Source organism: Thunnus thynnus, chromosome 10 (assembly GCF_963924715.1).
Source record: "Thunnus thynnus chromosome 10, fThuThy2.1, whole genome shotgun sequence".
NCBI classification, from domain to species: domain Eukaryota; kingdom Metazoa; phylum Chordata; class Actinopteri; order Scombriformes; family Scombridae; genus Thunnus; species Thunnus thynnus.
The window spans coordinates 34,085,920-34,109,114 of NC_089526.1; the positions used below are offsets into that span (position 1 = coordinate 34,085,920).

Consider the following 23,195-nt stretch of genomic DNA (forward strand, 5'->3'; position numbering starts at 1 on the left):
TGGCAGTATAGTGGATTAACCCAGGAATATAAGGAGAAGCTAAATTCTTTCAGAAACATTATGATGTTTAAGTCAGAACACATCTGTGTGTATAAAAGAGCACACAGACCAAAGGCCTCTGACCTCAAGGCATAAAAATGCCAGGAGAAACATGGAACAGCACTAAAAACCCAGCCTCTTCCCACCAGCCACAGGAGGAAAATTGACAGTTTTTGGAATTAACAACATTGTTTCTTCCAAATATGGGCAGACTTCACCAGCAGGAGAGTTCCCCTCACTCCACAGATGAATTCCTCCCTTCTTCCACTTGCTCATGCTGTCCCTAAGTGCATAAATTTGGGGAGATAAGCCGAATTTCCTTTGCGCACTCTCCTCCTCTCTCCTCTCTCTAAGAATGTGTAAAAATATGTATCTTGACTTGTTTAACCTATCTAAGTGTATTATTTAGCAATGGTTTGATTGTTAGGATTGTTCTTAACAGTTTTTAATGACAGATTCGAAAATTATGTTATCCTGTATTTATTTGGCTCATCTATATTGCAATGGAAAAGTGTTTTTCACTGGTTTTCATGATGTTTTGGCACTGATGGCAGAAATGAGTGAGTGTCCAATTTGCAAGCACGTAGCTTTTGAATATTCGATAGGAAAAATGACTCCCCTTTAAGTTGGAGGCCAGTTTTCTCTTCACACAAAGAAATTAATTAGTAATCAAAGCGTTCCCTCCAAAACAACACCAAAGATCTTCTTTCTTCCAAAACATGCCCCTTTAACTATAAAATCTACAACTCTTTGTCTGGCTTGGCTTCATTTGCTTCTTCACTACTCTGTTTCTCTCGGCCTTGCCAGCTGTCAGTAATGGCCCATTCACTGCGTTCTGGGCATTGTTCCTTTTTTTGTCATTTTTCTTCTGAGGGCTGAAAGCTCCAGAAAAGAAACTCTCAAAGACTGAAAAAGATACCTAAAGCCACAGACCAAGTGCCATTAGCTATTGCACGCTGTTTGCCATATGAATAATCTAGTATTTTTGTAATCTATTTTTGTCTTTTGGTATAAACTTTTTTGACATTAGAAGACTTAATCTTAGTTAGAGCTCCAGCATCCAAACTCTACAGCCTGCCAAGGACCGGAACACACACTGTGTGCCTGCCGTGTGGCCTCAGCTGAGGCTGAGACTGGATCCACCCTCCTGGGAAGCAGTGAACCAAATTGCTTCACGTAACCTGCTGCACACTTTTTCATTGTTTTTGGGGGTGGCCTATAATACAAGAGTTTTTGAGGGTGGTTATTAATATGATTTCAAAAATATTGTTTGTAGATATTCCTTTACAACCTAAGGTATATTTATTTCATGTATACCCACTGGATCTTATTCTGAAAGCAAAAGAGTGTACATTTTTACATATGTGTATTTTGCAAGCAAAGCTTATTTCTTATGGACCGGTGATGAGCTTAATATTGATGTCTGGGTTAAAAATATAACACATTGTATGGAATTGGGAAAAATAACACACATTTTGAGAGGTAAACTAAGTCCTTATGAAGAAATCTAGAAACTATTCAGTCTTTATTTAAGATATGGTTATGTTGGGAATCTCCTTGTGAATTAAGTAAAGGGTCATGTTCAAATGTAAATGTAATGGTACACCTTACAAGATATATTAATCTTATAAGGGGAGAAATGGCTCTGTGATTTATTTGGTTTACATTTTTTATTTTCATTTTTTGTTTGTTTTTGTATATGTCAATGTTGTGTTTATTGTGTGTGTAAGAGAAAAGTTGGAGGAAAATAGGGGTAACAGGAGGTAAACGGTGTTTGGATGGTTTTGGGTTTTGTTTTGATTTTTGCCAAATTCTGATTTTATCATATGTTATCATATGTTCTTCAAAAACATATGATGAACAGATCTTTGACACAAAGAAAATCGGTCCTTTAAAACACATGTTGATTATTTTACATGATATACATGTACATTATTTGCTTTTAATGTCAACCACACTGAAAAAAGATTAACACTGTGGTTTAACTATGGTTTGTGGGTGCACTGTATACATGTGATGCAGTAGTGAATGTTTAGGTATCTGAACACTTTCAGTGTTGTGCTTTCACAAGACTCCACTCTATCAAGCTGACATGTGCGGTATGTTAACTGTGCAGAGGCAGTTTGGTCTGGACGGCAGCGGGGGCTACCGCAGGCAGATGGAGAGGACCATGGAGAGGGATGTGGCCAGAGGTCTTATGGCCCCCACAGAATTTCACTGTAAGAGGGCCGAGATGATGGAGTCTCTAGCCTCCGGGGTTGATGATGGCAGAACCAGAACTCAGGGTATGTTTATGTATGTCCTGCACCCACAACTAAAAATAACACAGAGACATTACAGGTTTAAAGGAAGATACCAACGATTCTGTAGATTTGGTCAATTCAACCATCCATTACAGTCATCTGTGTGTCCCTTTGAAACACTAACACTAGGTTGAGTGATAGAATAAATTTATATTTTATTCATAGTCCAAAGTTACAATATCACTACATTACATGGCCTGTAGATTTTGAAAGTTTAAAAATGAAATGCCATTTATTCAATATTATGTATGTAGCTGATAAAGATTATTATGCTCAAATGAATATAAATATGTTAATCTGCTGCTCTGTTATATATCTGTATATTATTGTCTCTTACAATGAAACTAAGAAAGTAGCCCCTGCTAATTCAAAACAACACAAAGTTTAACATTTTGTGTAATTTCTCACATTTCCTATACCAAATTGCTCGACAGTCGATGCCAAGTGTGTTGTGCACTGTGTGCCAAAGTAATGGTGGTGCACTTTTGGTATTTTCATAAAAACAGAGCAGGATTTGGAAAAATCTCTTGTCATACAGTACCAGTCAAAAGTTTGTATGAATGCGAAAGTGTGTCCAAACCTTTGACTAGTACTGTACTTCATGGCCCTCTCCCATACTGAAGACACTTCTAGAGAAAAGAGCATAAACCAAAATAAATTAGTATTATGCTAGAATAGATGGTCTTTTTTAAATTGATGAGTGCAAGACACGGCAAATGGTGTTGAAGTGTTTATTTTTTCTTAATCCATTTGATTTAAATTTCACTTTGTATATGCAGTATATTGTGAGATTTAATCTAAAACAACCTATGACCAAAATAACATGAGCTGAGGCATTGAGAAGATTCTCCAGCACATAAACTCTGATTTTAACTACAACTTTCTTTGCGGCTTGTGTAAATCCCACTTGCACTATGTTTACACCTGCTTTTCAGAAGTGTAGAATTTCCCTTGCAAAATGCAACATGTCATCCTCCCTTAAATGCATATGCAATGAGAAGAGAGGCATGATGCAAACACTTACACAGATGACATGCAGACTGCAACTCCAGCCTGGTGAGCCTGTTTGATAATTACAGCAAATTTGTTTGAGGCAGAATACATCACAACTGTACCTCAAATACATCTGCAAAAGCTGCAGTAAATCTGGCCTTCAATACTGGATCAAACATTACTCTGAGATTTTTTTGTATATTGCTTTACATACAGGGACAGTGTGCTCAGGTACTGAATGACGAAGTCTGATCTGCAGAAGTGAAAACAATACAATCTAATTTATTTACATTCAACAGGAGAATGTTTTGAGTCATCCAACATCCAAGATTGAAGTTTTGGCACATTGGCACATCTTAAGGATCATACTGTGTACTCAAATGTAAATCGCAGCACTTCTCCATAAACTAACTCTTGGTAATTCAATTTCTGGTTAAGTAATTTGAAGATTGAGGGGTGGAATCATGTGCTGTTGTATGGAAACCATTTTAGAACCATGTTAATTCATATCCATATTCACTTTTCCCTATTCACAACATCCATATGTCTATCTTGTCACCATAGCTGTTGAGTGCTCAGTTCTATATCTGCCTCCATCCCATTCTATGCTGAAAGGGAACATGTGCATACCAAGTTCGGACGAAGGACAACAAAATATGACTTTTAATTTTGTAACAAAATGGTTACACCCTTAATGTTAAATGGAATAGACATGAAAAACCAAAGGTTGGTACTTAATCGTAAAAACGTCATCTTGAGAACTTTGCAGATGAAGTCAGGGCACAATGAACACACTGACTAAATCTGATGTTTTTATCAAACTGTTTAAAATGTAACATACATTTGTCTGGCACAGATAAACCTGAAACCTTGTTGATTTCTGTTTTTTTACCCTGGCCCATCTTCATGTCAAAATTGTAGATATTAGGGTATTGTAAGATTAATCAGAAAAAATGTCTGAATATACATTAAACCTTCAACTTAACACTTATCTCATAATATCTAGACAAACCTGAGATTCTTCATTGATTTAAATGTCAAAAATTATAGTAAAGTAAACTTAAAACAACAATTAGTTGACTGTAAACATAACATTTTAGAGTGACTAAACATTCAGACCACATGGCAAATGGCAAATATAAATTTCACAAAACTCTTACTTTATAATATAAAACATTCAATATTACTCCTTGTCTAATTTAACTATCAAAGTATAATTTGGCTAATACTTGTAGTAAATGCAAAAAGGTTCAACAGTTTGAAAACAGTTCATGAAACAACCCGTACTCTTTAGTGTTAAAAAGGCTTTGCCATACCAGTCAACAGAGGGCAGTGTTGTCACATGGTGAAAAAGTAGAATTTTAATATTTCATCAATGGATTATTATATGGCTATCATAATTATATCATTACTCATGCAATTTTATGACAAACAAACTACATGATTTACATAATGATTAGACATTTAATTCATATGAAATTCTGGTTTGCCTATAATACTTAGTGAAAGCTCACTAAGGAATGTCTTTACAACACGGGTCTGGCGATAAACCGGACCCAAAAGGGGAGTTTCTGTCCACGTTTAATGTGAAGTTGTCTGGTTCGAATGACCTCAAGGTCATTTAAATGCTTTTAGTCCAGTCATTAATTTTAGTTATTTTGTAAGCATTTGGATTTTCAAGTGTTTTGACACAGTGTTTGTTCCTGGCCAGTGTCAAGTTGTCAGAATCCCACTTGGGAAAAGTATAAGTCCTGGATGGAACACTCACCCCATGTCTCTGGAATTCAAGCCAGGTTTGTTCCTGTCTTCCTTTCTCCTAGAAATTAAAGAAAAGGAACAGGCTGTGCTCTACGTTGGAGAAACATGGTATAGGACAGTGTAACAAGTATATTGTATGCTGTTTATGACAGCTTAGTGTGACTGTTAATTCCACAATTATTTATTGATATTTAAAAAGCACCTTTCACGTAGATTGATCAAAGTCAGAGCTGATGGCTTCTGGTTTAGCCGTCAGTAACACTACTGAACTACTGCTGGAATGTTCTTCACATGCACTATGTTCACTTCTCTGTCTAGGTTTGGTGAGAGCCTTGTATGAATACTACCAGACTGAATGCAGAGACTGTGTGCACGTGTGGCTGAGTGCTGACACCGACCACTTCTGCTCCTCAGCAGGGGACAAAGGCTGGGGCTGTGGATACAGAAACTTCCAGATGCTGCTTTCCTCTCTACACAGAATAGATACATATGCCCCCTTCCTACAAGGTGCACAACACACTGCATCATATCTTTCCTGAAATCTGCACTTTCTGCTCTTTCTTGCCAAGACACTATCTTGGTTATATACATCTGATGTCATTTGTGTGAATATTCCTTGTGAGAATTAAAAGCAAAATAGTTATACTATTTATTATCTATCAAAATTAATGATTTATTTGTACAAATATTGCTCATAGCAGGCTTGCAAGGTCTTTCTAGCCTCCTCATCCCACTGCTTAACCTGTGTTTTGACAACTCTCTCCCTTTGTAATGTTTCACGGTAGGCGGGGACTAGATGGATGGCGTTATGATCAGCTGTACTAATGGGGGGTTTGCTTGTATGCCTTGATGCGTTTTTCACGTTGCCATAGCAGAGGTCAATTGTTTTGTCTCCCCTTTTGGCACATGTTATTTATTGCTGATATGTCGGGAATACCTTGTTGAGTTGGCAGCTATTAAAATCCCCCAGAATTAGAACAGGGGAGTCTGGTGCATTGCTCTCTATGTGATGAGCACATGCAGAGACAGCCTGGGCATCAGTCACTGAGTACAACAACTTCAACATGTCCCTTGACATTGACCAATAGGATCTTCCGCGCAGAACTGTAACCATACAGAAAGAGGAATGATGTTGTTGGTGATGCTCTAACTGTGAAACAGGAAAGGCTTGTGGTTCTACAGCAACCAGACAACCAAATTATACACAACACACACACACACACACACACACACAGGGCTTTCCACAAGGATATGGAGTAACCAGCCAGTGGGAAATAGTAGCCAGCTAGCGGGGTCCAGGGGCATGCTCCCATGGAAAAGAATTTTGGCCAAAAAAGCCCAAATTTGGTGGCCTCTGGCACATTCTAATGCTACTATTCCATCATATACACTGATCTTAATTATTGCATATTTTAATTAAATAATAATAACATGTAGTGAATTATTGTAAAGCTGAAGCATAGCCTGCATTTTTCTCATATAACATAGGCTTGTTACTTTGACAGCATTGCCTGTTTTAGTGTGTTTGTGCAATGCATCTTAGAGATGGCTCTGCTGTAAAAAGTGCAATGTAAATAAAGATCATTCATTCATTCATTAAACCCATAAACATCTGTTTGGCATATATGGAAAATGCAGAACTTTCAGTGGATTTTTAATACTTACTGCACAATCGTCAATCGCTGCCACCCGGTTTTCGGAAGTAGTCCATCTAATGAGGATGTCCCCTGTCTGTGCAATCAATGCAGTTCTTAAAGTGTTTTGTCATCAGTTACATTGCTAATATTTGTCAAACACTGAAGATGACTCTCCGCTTTCTACTTGTGGCAGGAAACAACCTTTCAGCTGAGTGCTCACACACTCATTCATGTAGAGCATTTCTCTATCATCATGCTTGCATTGTTTTGAAGTGGGGGCTAGTGGTCATAAATGTACAGGCATAGCAAATCGCAACTTGTTAATCAAAACTATTTTATTAGAATGAAATATGAATATAATAAAGTAGCCGGCTGGACTTAAATGAGTAGCTGGCTGTTTGGCCAGCAGCTGACACACACACACACCATACACACTGACCACAATTTAGAGTGGCACAGCCAAGGATCTGAATACTTTTATAAATGAATTTCACTTTATGATCTTTAATAAATTTGCAAAAATTGTCATTATGGGTTATTCCGCTGTATCCCCTGTAAAATAAATAAAAAAAAATATGGAAATTCACCACCATGCAACAACATGGGCCCAAAGACACACCAAGGTCCAGAAAAATGTTTAAATATTTTAGGGTGGATTTCTCCATTAAAACAGACTGATCATGTGATACACTGAGAAGAAAGTAAGCTAAGATGACAGATAACAAACTTTTACAGTAAAAACCTTTCTAAAGGTTTAATGTTCAGTTGTACACATTTGATCAGGTCTTTCCATTTATTTGACGCTTACCTTCTTCTCAGAGAAAGCGGTTCCTAGTATCCCACGGGTGCAGAGTATGATCGAGGAGGCATGGAAAGGAGGCCTTGATCCACAAGGTGCATCCCACTTCAACCAGCGGCTGCAGGGAACACGAGCCTGGATCGGAGCCACAGAGATCTATGCTCTCCTCACCTCTCTAGGAATCAGGTGAGCAATACTACACTGTGTCTCATTACTCTGCTGAAGCACATCACCTCAGGCTGCAGGAGTCAGGTATTAGTAATGACTGACATGAGTAAACATTTCCAACTAATTAGGGCCTGAGCCCAAAGGGTGAAGACCCTATTGTATTTCATGTGTTTCTTTCTTTCTTTCTTGTTACGCCACTTTAACTCTAAATTTGACCCCTAAACAAGCTCAAAAACTCACCAAATTTGGCACGCACATCAGGTCTGGTGAAAAATTTGATCAAATGTAAAAATTAACCCCCAAAGTGCCAAAATGTGCTCGAGAGTGCCACCTATGTATCTAAAACGGCCACCACGGCCTGTAGGAATGTCGTAGAGAGATCGAACCAAAACTCAATTATTCGTCTCATCAAGACCTACAAATCATATGCTGACACCCCTGACCTAAATCCAACAGGAAGTCTGCAATCTCAATTTCAAAATACGATTTTGTGCCAATTTTGGACCTTGAATAAACGCTATCTCCTCCTAGGGCGTTAATGGTATCGGCTTCAAACTTTAATACATGACTTATCACACTGTGCTGAACAAAAGTTATTAAAAACTTTGTAATAACTCGAACGGTTTAGATCTAGTAAGCCCTGAAAGTTGGAGTGTGACATCACACCTTACAATGTAAACCAATGGGGAGGCAATCTCTGGGCATGGACTTTGTGCCAAACTGGGGCGTCTGACGTCTAAACTATAAGTCCAACCACTTTCAAACCTGTATCAATGGATTTGCGTCGAAAATTCCTACAAAAAAATGTGATTATTAATGTAAGATTTGGCCAAAGTCATGGGATTAATCAGGATATTTCACAAGAAGAGTACTCTGAAATCCTTCTCTCCAGCTGAGAGGGAGAGAGAGAGAATGGGAGGGGGGGGATGAGTAAAGTAAACATCTATTGCCTGTGACAGAAGCCCTTGGAAAGTGCCACACTCCAGTTACTCAGTGTTTCTACACATCTGACAGCAGTGTTCAATCCTTACTTTTTTTTCAAGGAGTACATGTGCTCCTAAATGAAAGAAATTAGGAGCACACATATAACTTTAGGAGCACACTGAAAAATGTTCAAGTAAGAGTTTCTTAAAGAAAACAATTCATTGCATACATATTTACAATTTATCATATACATATTTAAACTGTGTGTGTGTGTGTGTGTGTGTGTGTGTGTAAATCACAATTTGTGTTTTTTTAGGGGTGCTCAGTTATGGCAAAAATCAGAATCACAATTATTTTTGTTCAATATTGACATCATGATTATTTAACATGATTACTTTTTGACTGTCATTTTTGCCAGTTGCCGATGTTCATATATGCACATATTTTCCACTTGGCTGAGGAGACTGAGAGGCAATCATATATTGTACTAATGATCAAGAAAGACTATAGCCTATATGAGGGAAGAACTTTAATGCTGAGCTACTGAGCTCCAGTCTTCCTAAGTTCTTCCTTCATATATTGTCTTTCTTGATCATAGTATAATCTATGCTTGCATGGATAATAGCCTCCTCAGCCAGCTGGTAAAAATATGTCCAGATATTGGCATCGGCAATCGGCCACAATGAGTTGGAAATATCAGCATATCGGATATCGGCAAAAATCCAATGTCGTGCATCCCTAGTTAAAAGTCTTTACATTACTAAAAAATAGACTTGATGAAAATTAGGAAATTAATTTCAATATTCCATCAGTGATGCAAACTGACTGAAAAGCTCCACATGGTACATTTAATTTTTTTGTTTAAGAGAGAGAGAGAGACAGAGAGAGAGAGACAGAGAGAGAGAGACAGAGAGAGAGACAGAGAGAGAGAGAGAGACAGAGACAGAGAGAGAGAGAGAGACAGAGACAGAGACACAGAGAGAGAGAGAGAGAGAGAGAGACCCCCTCCCATAAAAGTTAGGGCCCAAAAAAGATACCTCAAATGCAATTAGAAAATCATGTCATTCAAAACTGTGGTGACATTTCAAGGACCACAATCTGTTACCATACCAGTCCATTTGCCCATCACACAACCCACTCTAACCACTCTCACTCAGCAACTTCGGTACCTAAAGGAAGCAAATTAAGAGGAGAAGGAGAAGAGCAGGTCAGCAGAACAACTGAACAGTAACCATATAAACAGACCTTGAAGGAGGTAATGCCTAGATTGAATGGCTGAAGAAATAGACACCACCGCATAAGATGATTTGGATTCTGAAGAGAATGTAAGAATGTCAAGGGGTTGTAATCAGTATAAACTACAAGGGGTTTACCTCCACCACTGACATAGACCTCAAAATGTATCAAGGCCCAAATAAGAGCCAAGGTCTCTTTTTCCACAATGGAGTAATTGTTTTTGTTTTTGTTACGCTTTTAATTTTAGAAAATATAGTTTTACAATAAGTGCTCATGAATAAACTACCTTATGAAGGAGGTCCCCACACCGGGTCTCAACCTGGAGTCTCCCAGATCATAGACGACTGCGCTGATTACTGAGCTAAAACTTTACTCATCACCTCATTGCAGACAGGCCTCTACCTATTTATACACCTATAACACAGAGACAACACACCGTGTAATGTGTAGGGAAAAACTTCAAAGGCGATTATTGCTTTGCACTTTTCATTTATTGCCTATTTTTTACAACCTAACTTTGTGGGAAGGAGAGGGGGTGAGGAGAGTCCAGGTTATGGAGGTGTGTCAGTAGCTCAGCTTTATCTTTGGGGAACACCCCCAACTCCAGGAGTGATGTCCAAATTAGGAAATGTGCATCATGTAGCAGGTGGATGTGACTCCCCTCATTGAGACCTGCTGAAGATGTAACAACGGAACAGAGGAGACAGACTGAAATAGCTATGTAACTGACCTGCATGCTGGTATTTGAAATATTTATATATAATATAAATATTTTTAAAAAAATACTATTTGTGCTTTGTCGAATAATGTATTTGTATTCGGGCACAACCCTAGTAGACAAATTCGTTTTCATAATACAATAATATAACAAGATAATATACATAACATAATACAATCAGACAATAACAAAAAAAAGAAAAAAATATAAATTTGATGAGGGTGAAAAAAGTTAAGTACATTATAAAGTTAATCCCTGGCCTTTCTAGGCCTTCTAGGATATCTAAAATTCATTTAAAAAATCAATGAGTTAAATAAACCTACACCCATTGACTCTGTATAAGGCAAGGCCTAAGGAGAAATGTAATGCCACCCTAGCTTGAGTGTGTAAGCTACACAATTGACTTGTCTGTGGCTGTTTTAAAATATAATTCCATTTTATTTTATTTTAGTTTTAACACAATCCAGCACTTCAGTGTTGCACCAGCTGTCTGTAAATCCATCACTAAGTTTGTGTGCATTAGCTCCTGATTATGTATTAAAATGGGAGAGTAAACTTGGAAAGATACATAATTTTGGGGGGAAGGAGGAGGAAGGAGGAAATAATTATTAGAAGAATGGCTACTTCATATTTGAAATTATATTCATAAAAAACATTATGTAGCCTAAAGTGGTAGTAGGTTGCAGGCTACTAGGCCATCTTCAAGGTTAAACAAGGACAAACCATTTATATAAATGAAATAGTCTTACAACACATCACAATATGATTTGGATAATTTAACCTGGTTAAAAAATGTTATGCCTGAGGGTTGCTATTCTCAAAACTCACAAGGCATCTTCAAAGTCTAACAACTCAACAAAGCACAAACCGTTTGGATGAATGAAATGGCCTCACAACAACTATCTAAATCCAGTCCCACACAAAGGTTCTAGAGGTAGCTATTAGCACCGCTTGCTGATGTAGTTGTAATATTATACAGGAATGAATAATCATAACTTCAAAAACAGATTATTTTAACCTACGTTATCTCAAATCAAGGCCTATTTTAATGCATAACTCAGAAGGTGATTTTTGCTGCTCAAGACTTAAAAGGGCCATTTCAGTTGAAAACTAGACCTTGCTTCCCCTTAGAGTAAACTTGCAGTTCTCATTTAGCCTGTATGAGAAAATGAAAGAATAATCATAATAATGAAAGCACAGCGCAGAGCAGCCGGATGAGAGATCATTACACGGAGTGATGCATCATCATTTTTAAAAGTAATTCCTTCCAAAGTCTGACTAAAACTGAAACTAAAGCAAAGTAGTCTGCAAAAGTCTAAACAAGTTACTTTCCACTGCTGAACATTTAACTGTTTGTTAATTCAGGCACTTTGGTGCTGTGAGGAAAAAGCTCCACTCTATCTGTCTGTCTCTCTCTCCCGACGGGTTGGACTGAACCAACTCAAAGGTTGGTCCAAAAACGTCAGATTTTTTTTAATTATTATTAATTAATTATTATTATTTAAGTATTTAATTATTATTTTTAAAAAGACAAAAAGTGGGGTAGCAAAACCATAACTTTGCTTCTAATTGAATAAAGGGGATGCATTTGCTCCACTTGCTCCATTGCTCAGGCGCCTATGTTTGTGCGTAAAGTCTTTCCTAAGTTCTTAGTAACTATTAGCTAGTTTCAAACTAGTGATCTACTAAATAAGGTTGCACCATTAAAACTTTATATCTTAGCTACTAAACACTTCTGTGCCACACCAATAGAACCAGAAGCAATGTTTGTTTACAATAACTTCCAGGTAGAAAACCCCTGCATAATGTACATACAATTTAATGCCGTGGAGCAAAAATAAATGTCAGTTTAAGAAAGTAAAGAAGTAAATGAAGCGTATGTAAATAAATAAGTAAGTACATATAAGCAGTAAGTAGTAAAAGTGATTAAAAATAAGCATAAGTATGTATGAATGAGTAAAGCAGAGGTAAGGTGGCTTCCCAATATGACAAAGTCAGCCACCAGTTAGTCCGGACGATGGTAAGATGTCGGTGATGGGTAGATTTGGCTCATCAAAGACGCTAGTAAAGCAACACAGTTCATATAAACTACGTATATAATTTTAAACGTTACAGTTACAGCTGAAAATGACAAGAGAAATGAACAAGTATACCAATTTCATATATCTCTGCAATTCAAATCAACAGCCAGTTGTCTACCTGTAAGCGACTGTTGTTAGTACAACGTCACAGTGATTCGGTCTATAGGAAGCAACCAACTGTGTAAACAGGAAGTCACTGTAGCAACACGAGCTGTAACATAACTTCCATGTCATCATATCCACCAATAAGTGCAAGTATGTCTTTGTTCTGTGGGGCACGCATGGCTCACACAGGCAGGCATTGCAGAAAGGAAGGAAGAATGGATTTTGGTTTCAAGTGACTGGTGACTCCTGCTGTGTTAATTATCTATAGAGTTGATTAAGATTGTTGTTGGCAATGCTCGACTTTGCTGCTGTGAGATATATGGCATAATTTCTTTCTTTCAGAAAATCTTTCCTTTATTGTTGGCTGATTATTGAGCAACATGAGTGAACGTCTACCAAGACCGGGTTGGCAGTTTTGCTAATGCCTGTGTGGGAGAAATAACGAGGTTAGCATAGTTTCAGCTTGTTGAGCCGGTGCTTTGAGTACATGAGTTAACAGGTGTCGGAAGGTGATTTTGTAATGGACTTATTTTTAATGACGTAGTTTGCATATTGTTTCGATTTTAGTTGTTGGCGATGAGTGCATTTTAGCCCCTTTTTACACAGCCCGTTGAAGTTGGGAATACTGCGCCTATAATCTGCCTCACTGTTCTGTATAAAAGGTACAGACACGTAGTGGGGGGGGCAGAGGTGCTCCACCAATACGGAGGTAGTCACTGAGCTGGATTGACTGTGTGTGTAAAAGGGACAGCCGGCACAGCGGGACCGGGAGCTGACACTGTTGAGTTAGCCTGTATTCAGACCAAATCAGGCGGTGTGGCGTACAGCTGCAGGGTTGAGCAGAGGTGTTTGGGGGTGTGGGTGTGTTTGTGCTTTAGAACATAACCACTGTGAAACTATCAGAAAATAATGTTACCAGCTTCCTCACTAACGTTACTAGCACTCCCTCTCATTCACTCTTCATTCACTCTCTAGCTCTCAGCTCTCTCTCTCTCTTTTTCTCTCATCTTTTTTTAAAATAAGTCAGGAAGCCGACAGAAAAGTCTAACTTAACTTTTAACGTTATCAAACAACGAGAAAGTCCTCCCCTCATCCTAGTAACGTCTTTGTCCTCCCTCATGGCAGAGTTTACAGCTCTGATCAGTCTGATATCCACACCTCTGAATCCGGAATGCCGGCATGCTATGTAAAAGTACACAAGGAGACGGCTTTAAGCAGGCTTTGTGTGATTCATTGTAAAAAAGCAAAAGTGGATCCTCTTTATGGCTATAATGCAGGTTCTCTGTATAAATGAGGTGTGTGTGTGTGTGTGTGTGTGTGTGTGTGTGTGTGTGACCACTGAAGGCCCGGTCCACTACTGGGAGATGGCCCTAGAGACGTTACGCAGGATGGGGAGGGGAGTGTTAATTTATCTGGACAACCTGCTTTTGCTGGCTTGCTGCTCTAGGGAAGAAGCCACACTACAGATGGCAAGACTGGTGTCTGGGCTTCACAATAAACTGGAAAAAGAGCTCTCCTCTCCCCTCCCAGCTTGTCACATATCTGGGAGTGGAATTCAGCATGAGAGCTTGTCTCTCACAGCAGAGAGTGGAGGTGCTGACAGCTTTCCTCCTCCTTGTCACACCTTACAATGTTGTTACAGCTCTCTCTGTCACGCAGCTGCTGAGCATGATGTCAACAGGTCATGTGGTGATTCCCCCCCGGGGCTTCTCTACATGAGACAGCTGCAGAGGTCGTTCATCTGTCTGTGCGTTGAGGAGCATGGTGTCCATTCCTCCCTCCGTGGGTCCAGATCTGGCCCACTGGAGAAATCCCTGCATCCTGTCAGCGGTGGTTCCTCTGGGCAGAGTTGCATCACACATCTCAGTGTTCACAGACGCATCTCTCTCAGGGTTGGGGAGAAACGTGTCTCTCACAGGTGGTGAGAGGACAGTAGTGGCCAGCTCACATGTCTCTCCACATAAACGTGCTAGAACTTGCTGCTGCAGAATCAATGTGTTGAGACTGCGGCTCAGCTATCCTGTGTCCAAACCCAGCTTTTTTATTCCTAAAAGTATCACTAGCTTGTTCAGATTAAAAGTGATAACTATGGAGGGGTTCTTTCCTATTCCTCACATGTCTGACTAGGAGACCATGTTTCATCTTCTCTGTGCTTGCCTGCTACATTGAGTGCACAGCTGCCTTAAGCCATTCCCAGTATTTGTTTGTGCATTACAGAGAGAAATCTCAGGGGCTTCCTCTGTCTGTACAGCGTCTGTCACACTGGCTGTGTGAGGCTGTTTCACAGGCATATCTCTCCTCTGGGGTGGAGCCCCCGGAGGTCATTATAGTGCACTCCATCAGAGGAACTTCATCCTCCACAGTGCTGCATGGCACTTTTCTCTCCTGCTGGTTGATGCATGGAGAGATATTTTCCTATTCTGTGTCTCACTGGACTGTTACAATGTGTAACCTTCATCTCTGCTAAGGAATAGGCTTATTATCCTGTCCTCAATCCATATACTGTGCCTACTCTGTTCCTCACTGGTCTATTACAGTTCATAACCTTCATCTCAGCTTTCTCTGCATGGCGGGGCATGGAGTGCTCTTTGCTTGTTTTCTTGAAGTAGGTTTGTATTTGTGCTTGTGGTACCAGAGGGACCCAGTGTGGCATGGACCAATCCTAGTGCTTGCTAGGATTGGTCGATGCTACGCAGGGCATGTCTTGCCAAGAAAAACAGTGGGATCCATAATAATGCGAAAGATAAACATCTAATTATGTTAAGCTAACTCTTGTTATTTTGTCTTTTAGTTTAATGATATTGGCATACAGTTTTGTCATTTGAGGTTTAGTGTGTTTTTTCTGTGAAATGTAAAGTATCAGGTCAGATATGTTGACCATATTCCATATAACCTCTTTTACTCTTCAATCGAAATGGTTCAGATATTAGGAAGGTAATGTTTGCTTTGTCAGCTGGTTCACTCAGCCAGCTTACATAACTGTTCCACCTGCAGTTAGTAGGTGTAAATTATAATTTGTGTGCAGCAACCAGTTTTAATTTAGAGATCTGTAATTCTCTACTTAGTAAACACTGATATTACGTCAAGCTAATTTTGAACAGCTACCCTGATCTCTAGGAACACAGCAACATGTCGAGACAGCTTTGTGGGTAGTGCAAGCAACATGACTTACTGTGTCAAATGATAAGACGTGTTGATCAAACAGGCTGTTGTCTATCCTCAAACTGTTCCCAGTCTCACTTTGTGAGTAGTTTAAAATACTGCTGTCATTTTAATTTTACTATTTCAGACTTTGGTTGTGACTTAAACTGGTCTGTGTAATGTATCAGTTAAATGTAACACAACGGGTCATACTGTATGTGCTTTCAGTGCCCGCATTATTGACTTCCACCAGCCAACAGGCCCAGGAGACACCCATCCCCAGTTGTTTGACTGGATGAAGCAGTACTTCTGTCAGTCCAGCAGGAGCAGCAGACTGCCCCCCAGACTCATCCAGACCTCCCTGCCTCCACTTTACCTGCAGCACCAAGGTACACAGCACATACCACCAACTCCATGCCTTCATCATACATTCTACAGCTACACAGGATCGATGATGTCTTTGTGCAATTACTTTCTCTAACTGGATGATGTTCTCAGACTTAAGCTTAATGGTTGACACATTGAGTAGTGAAACAGACCTACAGCTTGTTTAACACAAACCTCATATGGCTTTTAAGCAGTCCAGTGTTAACATACTCAACTATTAAAAGCATGAACAGAGGGCATTAAAGTTATCACCTAATTAATCTATTACATGTGCCAGTTGTATTGCAGAGCTAATTGCTGGTTCAAAATGCAGGTTGGCTGAGATGATACATTCATGTGCTGTGTGCACTATTGTTTTTTAGCCACACTAGCAGCGTTGCTGTGGGGATTGTTAGTTTTGCTCTGTCAGTCGGTCTGTCCACTGCTTTGGTACAGACTGAAATATCTCAACAACTTTATTTAACCAACAAAAATCATTGGTTGAATTAAATGTAGACTCTTCCATGTGTTCTCCCTCTGAGCGAAGTATGACTCAGCATGGTTTGTTGGGTTGGGTTGTGTTGTGTTGTCGGATGCATCAGACAACAAGCTCAATCTGACAGCATAAGAGAGCACCACAGTCATGGGCTCTCCACTTGAAAGACCATGTGATCTCTCAGTAATGTTACAAGTGCTGAGCTGCCCGCGCTCAGGGCAGAGCTGCTATCCATTGAGAGCCTGCTCAGCAAGTTACTCAACCAGCAAACTCTCAATGGCTCACTTTTGCTTACCACATAATTTCATTTGTGTCATTTCATAGTTTTGATGTCTTCAGTATTGTTCTACAATGTAGAAAAAATTGTACTGTATAAAGAGCGCAGTCCTAGGAACAGCAAAGATACTACGCAGAACCCTCAAAGTTTTATATATATATATATACATATACATATATATATATATATATATATATATATATATATATATATATATATTTATTTTTTTACTTTATTTTTCAAATAAGCTATTCAAAACTTTAAAGTTTGGGGCATGGTTTCTATAATCTGTAAATGTTTGAAGTCTGAATACAACCTGTATTACATTTTGATAAGAATGTTTAAATTTCTGATATAAATATTGTCTACCTTTAACAAAGTAGGTTTTTGTGTGTCAGTTTTGTCAGTATTTGTTTATTAAAAACTGTTCAAAAGCCTCGCATTGCTGTATATGTTGAGGTTTCTGCTAGTAATTCAACAGGGCTTTCTCATAATCACCTTGTTTTTGTAATAATAGGTTAACATGCATACATTTAGATGTTACAAAAGGAAAGAAGCCTGTTGTGAAACCTCTGCTACTATTCATCCAACAATATTTATAGATGGAATAACAGGTTGAAGATTTTGATTTCGATGATATAATAATAATAATATCTATGAATTGAAAGGCTGAACTAGATTTGCCAATATCTTGTTTATGTGTTTGGCTTTGGTCTTTTTCTGAGGTAGATTCTGAGACAGTGTGCATTATTTCAGTACATAAAAAACACCTAAAATGCACATAAAGGAACAATTTTTTGTGGTTTACATTTGAATGGCAAACCTATACTTGAAAGCACAATTGAACGTGGATCATACAGTCCATGATGTGATGTTGGGATGGAAAAGGTGCTGAAAGCTGAAAGCATTTCATTTGTGTATGTAATGTAATAACTTATTACATTATGCGTAAAAAGTTATATTTTCTGTTTACCATTTTTATTGCATTATTGGCAGATTACTATAGTATAATTTTTATTACATTTATTTATGACATTATGCACATTTATTACATATTACAAGTTTCTATACACCTCCAGCCTTGTGGTACTTGTGTCAGGTAGAATATGGAACTGAGGCACTTATTCTCAAAAGCTTCTTCTAGATTTGGCTTGGATTGTACCTCATTTGTATGTCACTTTGGACAAAAGCATCTGCCAAATGAATAAATGTAATTAAGTCTTTCTTACGTAATGATTTTATCCTGGCAAATTATCTTGATTTCTTTATGATCACCGAATCTTGGATAAAACCTAATGACTACATTTCCCTAAACAGCCTGGGGCAATTGGCAGGGGTGGTGGGGGGGGCTCTTTTCTTTAAACAGAAATGCAAATGTTCCTACATTGATCTGGGGCTCTTCAGTTTTTTTGAAGCCCTATCCTTTATAATTTATGGGAACAATCAATGTCTGTGCTTACTGCTCTGTAAACTTCCCAGATATGGTCACAGTTTCATCAGTGAATTTGCTGAACTTCATTTAAATTTGACCATTCTTTTTTAGCAATCTGTCCCTCATCCATCCTCCAACTGTCCAAGTATTTTTGCCCTTTCAATGCAGTTTTAAGACTGTAGTCTGAATAATTATCAATGGAAAGATGAACAACTACACATTAGCTGGTCATCTTTCCTTCTCTTTACACTGCTACCACAGTGACACTCTCTCCATTCTGGCTCTTTTTATATTTCTGTCAAGCAGGTCTCTCTAATCTCTTCACCTGAAAACAGAGGTCAGGTTTCCTGTTTATGCTGATGTTTCTGAAATCAAGTTGCTGTAAGAGTCGGGTTACTCAAGTACATGTAAATACACTGACTGGAATTTATGAGAGGACAGGGTTTGAGCTGACATTTTGATGCTTGTGTCCATCATTGGTGTATTCCAGTTAACAAACAGCAAAACGTGATATTCTCATCTGTGTGTTGTAAAACAATGTTGACATCTCTGAGGGAGGTTGAGGAACTAATTATTTAATTATACAGTTAGTTTCATGCTGATAAACATCTTCACATTGATTGTTGGGGCAGAGTTCATTTTCTGGCTGGGATAAAACTGGATTTAAAACTGGTCTAAGGTCAAGTTGAGGATTTGTATTGTATTTATTGGGACAATGAACAGTTTTAAACATAAATGTTAATATTTGATGCACCAAAGTTAGCTTAAACTAATTTTCATCTGCAGTTCCTTGCAATTAAAACATGTAACAGCACAATAACAGTACAAAGCAAAAAACACACAGGACACATTATACAAAATACAAAGTTACACACACTAGCACATCATATACACCCACAGTGTCAACTAGAAATTAATAATGTAAGTTTGTCAAATTAAAAGCAATTTTATTTGCGTTCAGGAGAAGACCATGAGATGAAATTTAGATTCAGTGGTTACAGAGCTGAGTAGTTTTTAGCATGTTTTTTAATTTGGTTTTGAACAGACTGATGGAACTGCAGCTCTTCATATCATCAGGTAGGGTATTCCACTGCTTTGTGGCTTTCACAGAGAAAGCTGACTGCCCAAATGCAGTGCGACGAAATGGTATGGTACAATCTTGTATAGAGGATACTCTGGAGGATCTAATAGAACTTACTGAGCGAGTGTAAACAAAGTCACATCGTGGAGGGGGGGCCAAATCATTTAAAATTTTATAAACTAGGCACAAATTTGAGAATAATCTAAAATTCTCAAAGCTCAATAAATTGTTTTCCTCCAGCACCCTACAGTGATGGAAATGCATTGGCTTTTTGTCAAGAATTTTTAGAGTTTGTTTGTACATAGCATGCATAAATATCTTGGCTGCGTCCAAAGAGAGACAGTTTCTAATATGTCTAACATTTGCTAAGTTGCACTTTACGGTTTTAACAGTTTTTTTAACATGTTTCTTAAAGTTCAAATTTGGAACCAATGTCACACCAAGATATTTGAAATCAGTAACTATGTCAATCCTTTCACCTTTGATGAGAAAATCCATGTTCAGAGGTTGTTCCATGGTTTTAGAGAAAAACATACCCTTTGTCTTGTTTACATTTAGACTCAGACATGATTGATGAAGCCAGTGTGTGATGCTTTCTAACACAATTGTTAGCTTAGAAGCTGCTCACTCAGCTGTTTTTGCATGTATGTACAAAACGGTGTCATCTGCATGCTTTTGCAGTTCTACATCATGACACTGTTGAGGAAGATCATTAATGTATAGGCTAAATAATAGGGGACCTAACACTGACCCTTGTGGAACACCTATTGTGCACTTCATGTTACTGGTATCTAGAGTCTGTAGACATACTGAAAATACTGTCACTGCACTATCTGGAAAGTAGTGCTTATATTTGCTGTAGTTAATAGAAACACATTTTTAGATTATTCCCTGTTTCACAGGAAGTGAGTCAGGGCAGTCAAGGATGAAATCATCTTGTTGGTTGTAGATCTGCGCATGGCATGTGGGGGATACAAAATTGACCAAAAATGTTAACATGTGCTTATATGATGTCTTCACAGCTTCTGCTGCTTGATTTTTCTATGTAATTATTTTTAGGGATGCACGATGTTATCGGCACATCATCGGTATCGGCCGATAAAAGCTCTAAAATGAAATATCAGCATCACCCCGAAATGAACATTTTCTGCCAATTAGGAGAGGCCAATTTGTTGCCTTCTCCTCCGCCGCCTGACTGTGCTTCCCTCCATGGGCTGTTTCACCCTGACGGTCCCGGTGCTTCCTCTGCAGGCTCCACTTCACTCAGCTGCCGATTAGACCAGCTGCTTCTTCTAGCAGAGGCTTGCTGGCTGTGCCTCCCTCCGGCCATGCTGCTGAAAAAAAAATCATCTTCTTTTTGGTTTATAACGGCGGTTGGCAACCAGCGTATTAGGTGCATTACCGCCACCTTCTGCTCCGGAGTGTGAACCAGAGATTAAATCCTACACATTAATCCTGTCTAATAAACTCAAAGAAAACTCCACTGCTCCACCCACTTGGCAGGTTCATTAAAGTTTTAATGCTGAGCTCCTGAACTCCAGTCTTCCTAAATTCTTCCTTCATATATTGTCTTTCTTGATCATACTTAGTACAATCTATGATTGCATGCATAATAGTCTCCTCAGCCAGCTGGAAAAAAGGTCAGATGAGGTCAGAGGGTCAACAAAGTTATTGCAATTCATCCAAAGGGGAACATGAATGTGTGAACCACATTTTGTGACAATCCATCCAATAAGTGTTGAGACATTTCACTCAAAACCAATTAAGTCAATCTTATGGTGGTTGAGGAAAGCTCTGGGGTTCACCAAAGTCATTATGATCATTTTTTATGAGCCATGAATGACTGTACATTTCATCTCAATCCATCAAGTAGTTGTTGAGATATTTCAGTCTGGACCAAAGTGGTGGAACAACCAACAGACAGACGTTGCCATCCCTACAGCTGTATTATGCTTTATCTTTTGAAAGTTGTAACTATTAAATGACTAGCCTCTTGTTGTCCACCATTTTCTCTTCACCCTGTGCCCTCCTACAGGTCACAGCCGCACTGTAGTGGGTTTGGAGCAGAAGAAGAATGGGAGCCTGTGCCTCCTGCTTTTGGATCCTGGTTCCTCATCATCAGACACCAGGAAGCTGCTGAGCAGAGACACCGCCTCCACAGCCATCCGCCACATCAGGAAGTTCCCTGGCAGCCTTAAGCACAAACAGTACCAAGTGGTGGCAGTGCAGGGCTTGTTGTCCACTGAAGAGAAACAGGTGAGTTTGTCCTTTCTCTGAGGAGGGTGCCTGTGTTGTTAACAGATTAGCTGACAGCCCTGCTGAGGTATGAACAAGATTCAATTCAGGCCTTTGAGGTGCTCCAGGTTAAGTTAACGTTGACTCATTCAGTGTTGTTCCTTCGCTGTGATTTCATTATGAGTCATTAACCAAAGAGAGGCCTTGTTTGCTTAATGACTAAAGTCCTTGTTCCAAGACCTTCACAGTCCTTGAAAGTATCCTAGTATGCATACTATGAATAATTGTTAAATAAAAAATTCTACCTATCTGTTTATCAGCACACGTTGTTCTTTGTTTTTACAGATTAGAATCTTCAACTCCAGGACATTATGTGCTGAAAGGATCCCATGAACAAAAACACGCATCACACGATTACTCACTTCAGGAGCTATTTAATATACTCATTTGCTAACACTTTTTATAATTTACATTTTTTTAAATTTTAAACCTTTGATAAACTTTAAATAAACTATGTGTTCTCTAGGCTGTCCAATTATTTACATGTAGCAGTTAATGGTTAATGTGAGTGTGTGACAGAGGAAATGAGGTAGAATGACCCCGACTGTTTTTAACAAGGTCACAGGCTGGCTTCACAGAGTCCTTATCCACAGACATTTGAAATGAAAATATACTATGATGTCATCAGAACCAAACTTCTACGATTTAAGCTAAATTAAGTAACTGGCAAAGCAAATGTAAAACACTAAAGCAACACACCTAAATCATCACTTTGTAGCCATCTGTTTTTAGAAGTCCCATGATAAGTTGAAGGTCATCTGTGTGTAACAAGTGATACAGGAGAGGGTTCAACAGCTGGTCAGGGTTTCCAGCAGTGTTTTATAAGTTTGGCTATTTTACTTTATAAATTACCAAAACCGTGAATCCTTTGTTGGTATTGCAGATTGTCTCATTGATTAATTGAACATTTCAAACAATTCTGCGATGAGATGATGTGATGTGTGAGTTCACTCTGTACCCTGACACTCCAGTACAGGAGTTCCGACCAGGCCAGCCCTCACATTAAAGTGGTTACAACTAGTCTGCTTTCTAATCAAAATTTAGGCTGGTGCGGAGAAGATTCCTCCAGCTACTGTCTTCTTCCTAAAGTCTTCTCCACTACCTTTTTATTAGCACCTCTATTGACCTGACCTAAAGATACAGAGTAAAAATACTGCAGTTAATGACAGTTCTTCACTTATTATAACACTTGTTGTGGTTGCTGGATAATTATTTAATCTGCAAGTATACTTTTGCTACTAGGGGAATGTTAATTTCAGAATCTAGACAGGAATGGGCAACTTTGATGATAGAGAGGGCCACAAAATTTTTATCATCAGTCCCAGAGGGCCAGATTGTGACCATGC

The 23,195-nt window shown here is 38.8% G+C and overlaps 1 protein-coding gene across 2 annotated transcripts in view; it reads left to right on the top strand.

The window, feature by feature from the left end:
- Positions 1-22,314, top strand: part of zufsp (zinc finger containing ubiquitin peptidase 1) — a 37,562-nt gene extending 15,248 nt beyond the window's left edge. For both annotated transcript variants that reach the window (XM_067602543.1, XM_067602544.1), the window contains 6 exons: positions 2,156-2,324; positions 5,412-5,600; positions 7,550-7,715; positions 16,131-16,291; positions 21,590-21,810; positions 22,135-22,314. In XM_067602543.1, the coding sequence (XP_067458644.1) occupies positions 2,156-2,324; positions 5,412-5,600; positions 7,550-7,715; positions 16,131-16,291; positions 21,590-21,810; positions 22,135-22,182 (954 nt within the window). In that variant the 3' untranslated portion in view covers positions 22,183-22,314. The remainder of the gene's footprint in view (positions 1-2,155; positions 2,325-5,411; positions 5,601-7,549; positions 7,716-16,130; positions 16,292-21,589; positions 21,811-22,134) is intronic.
- Positions 22,315-23,195: the final 881 nt, after the last annotated feature.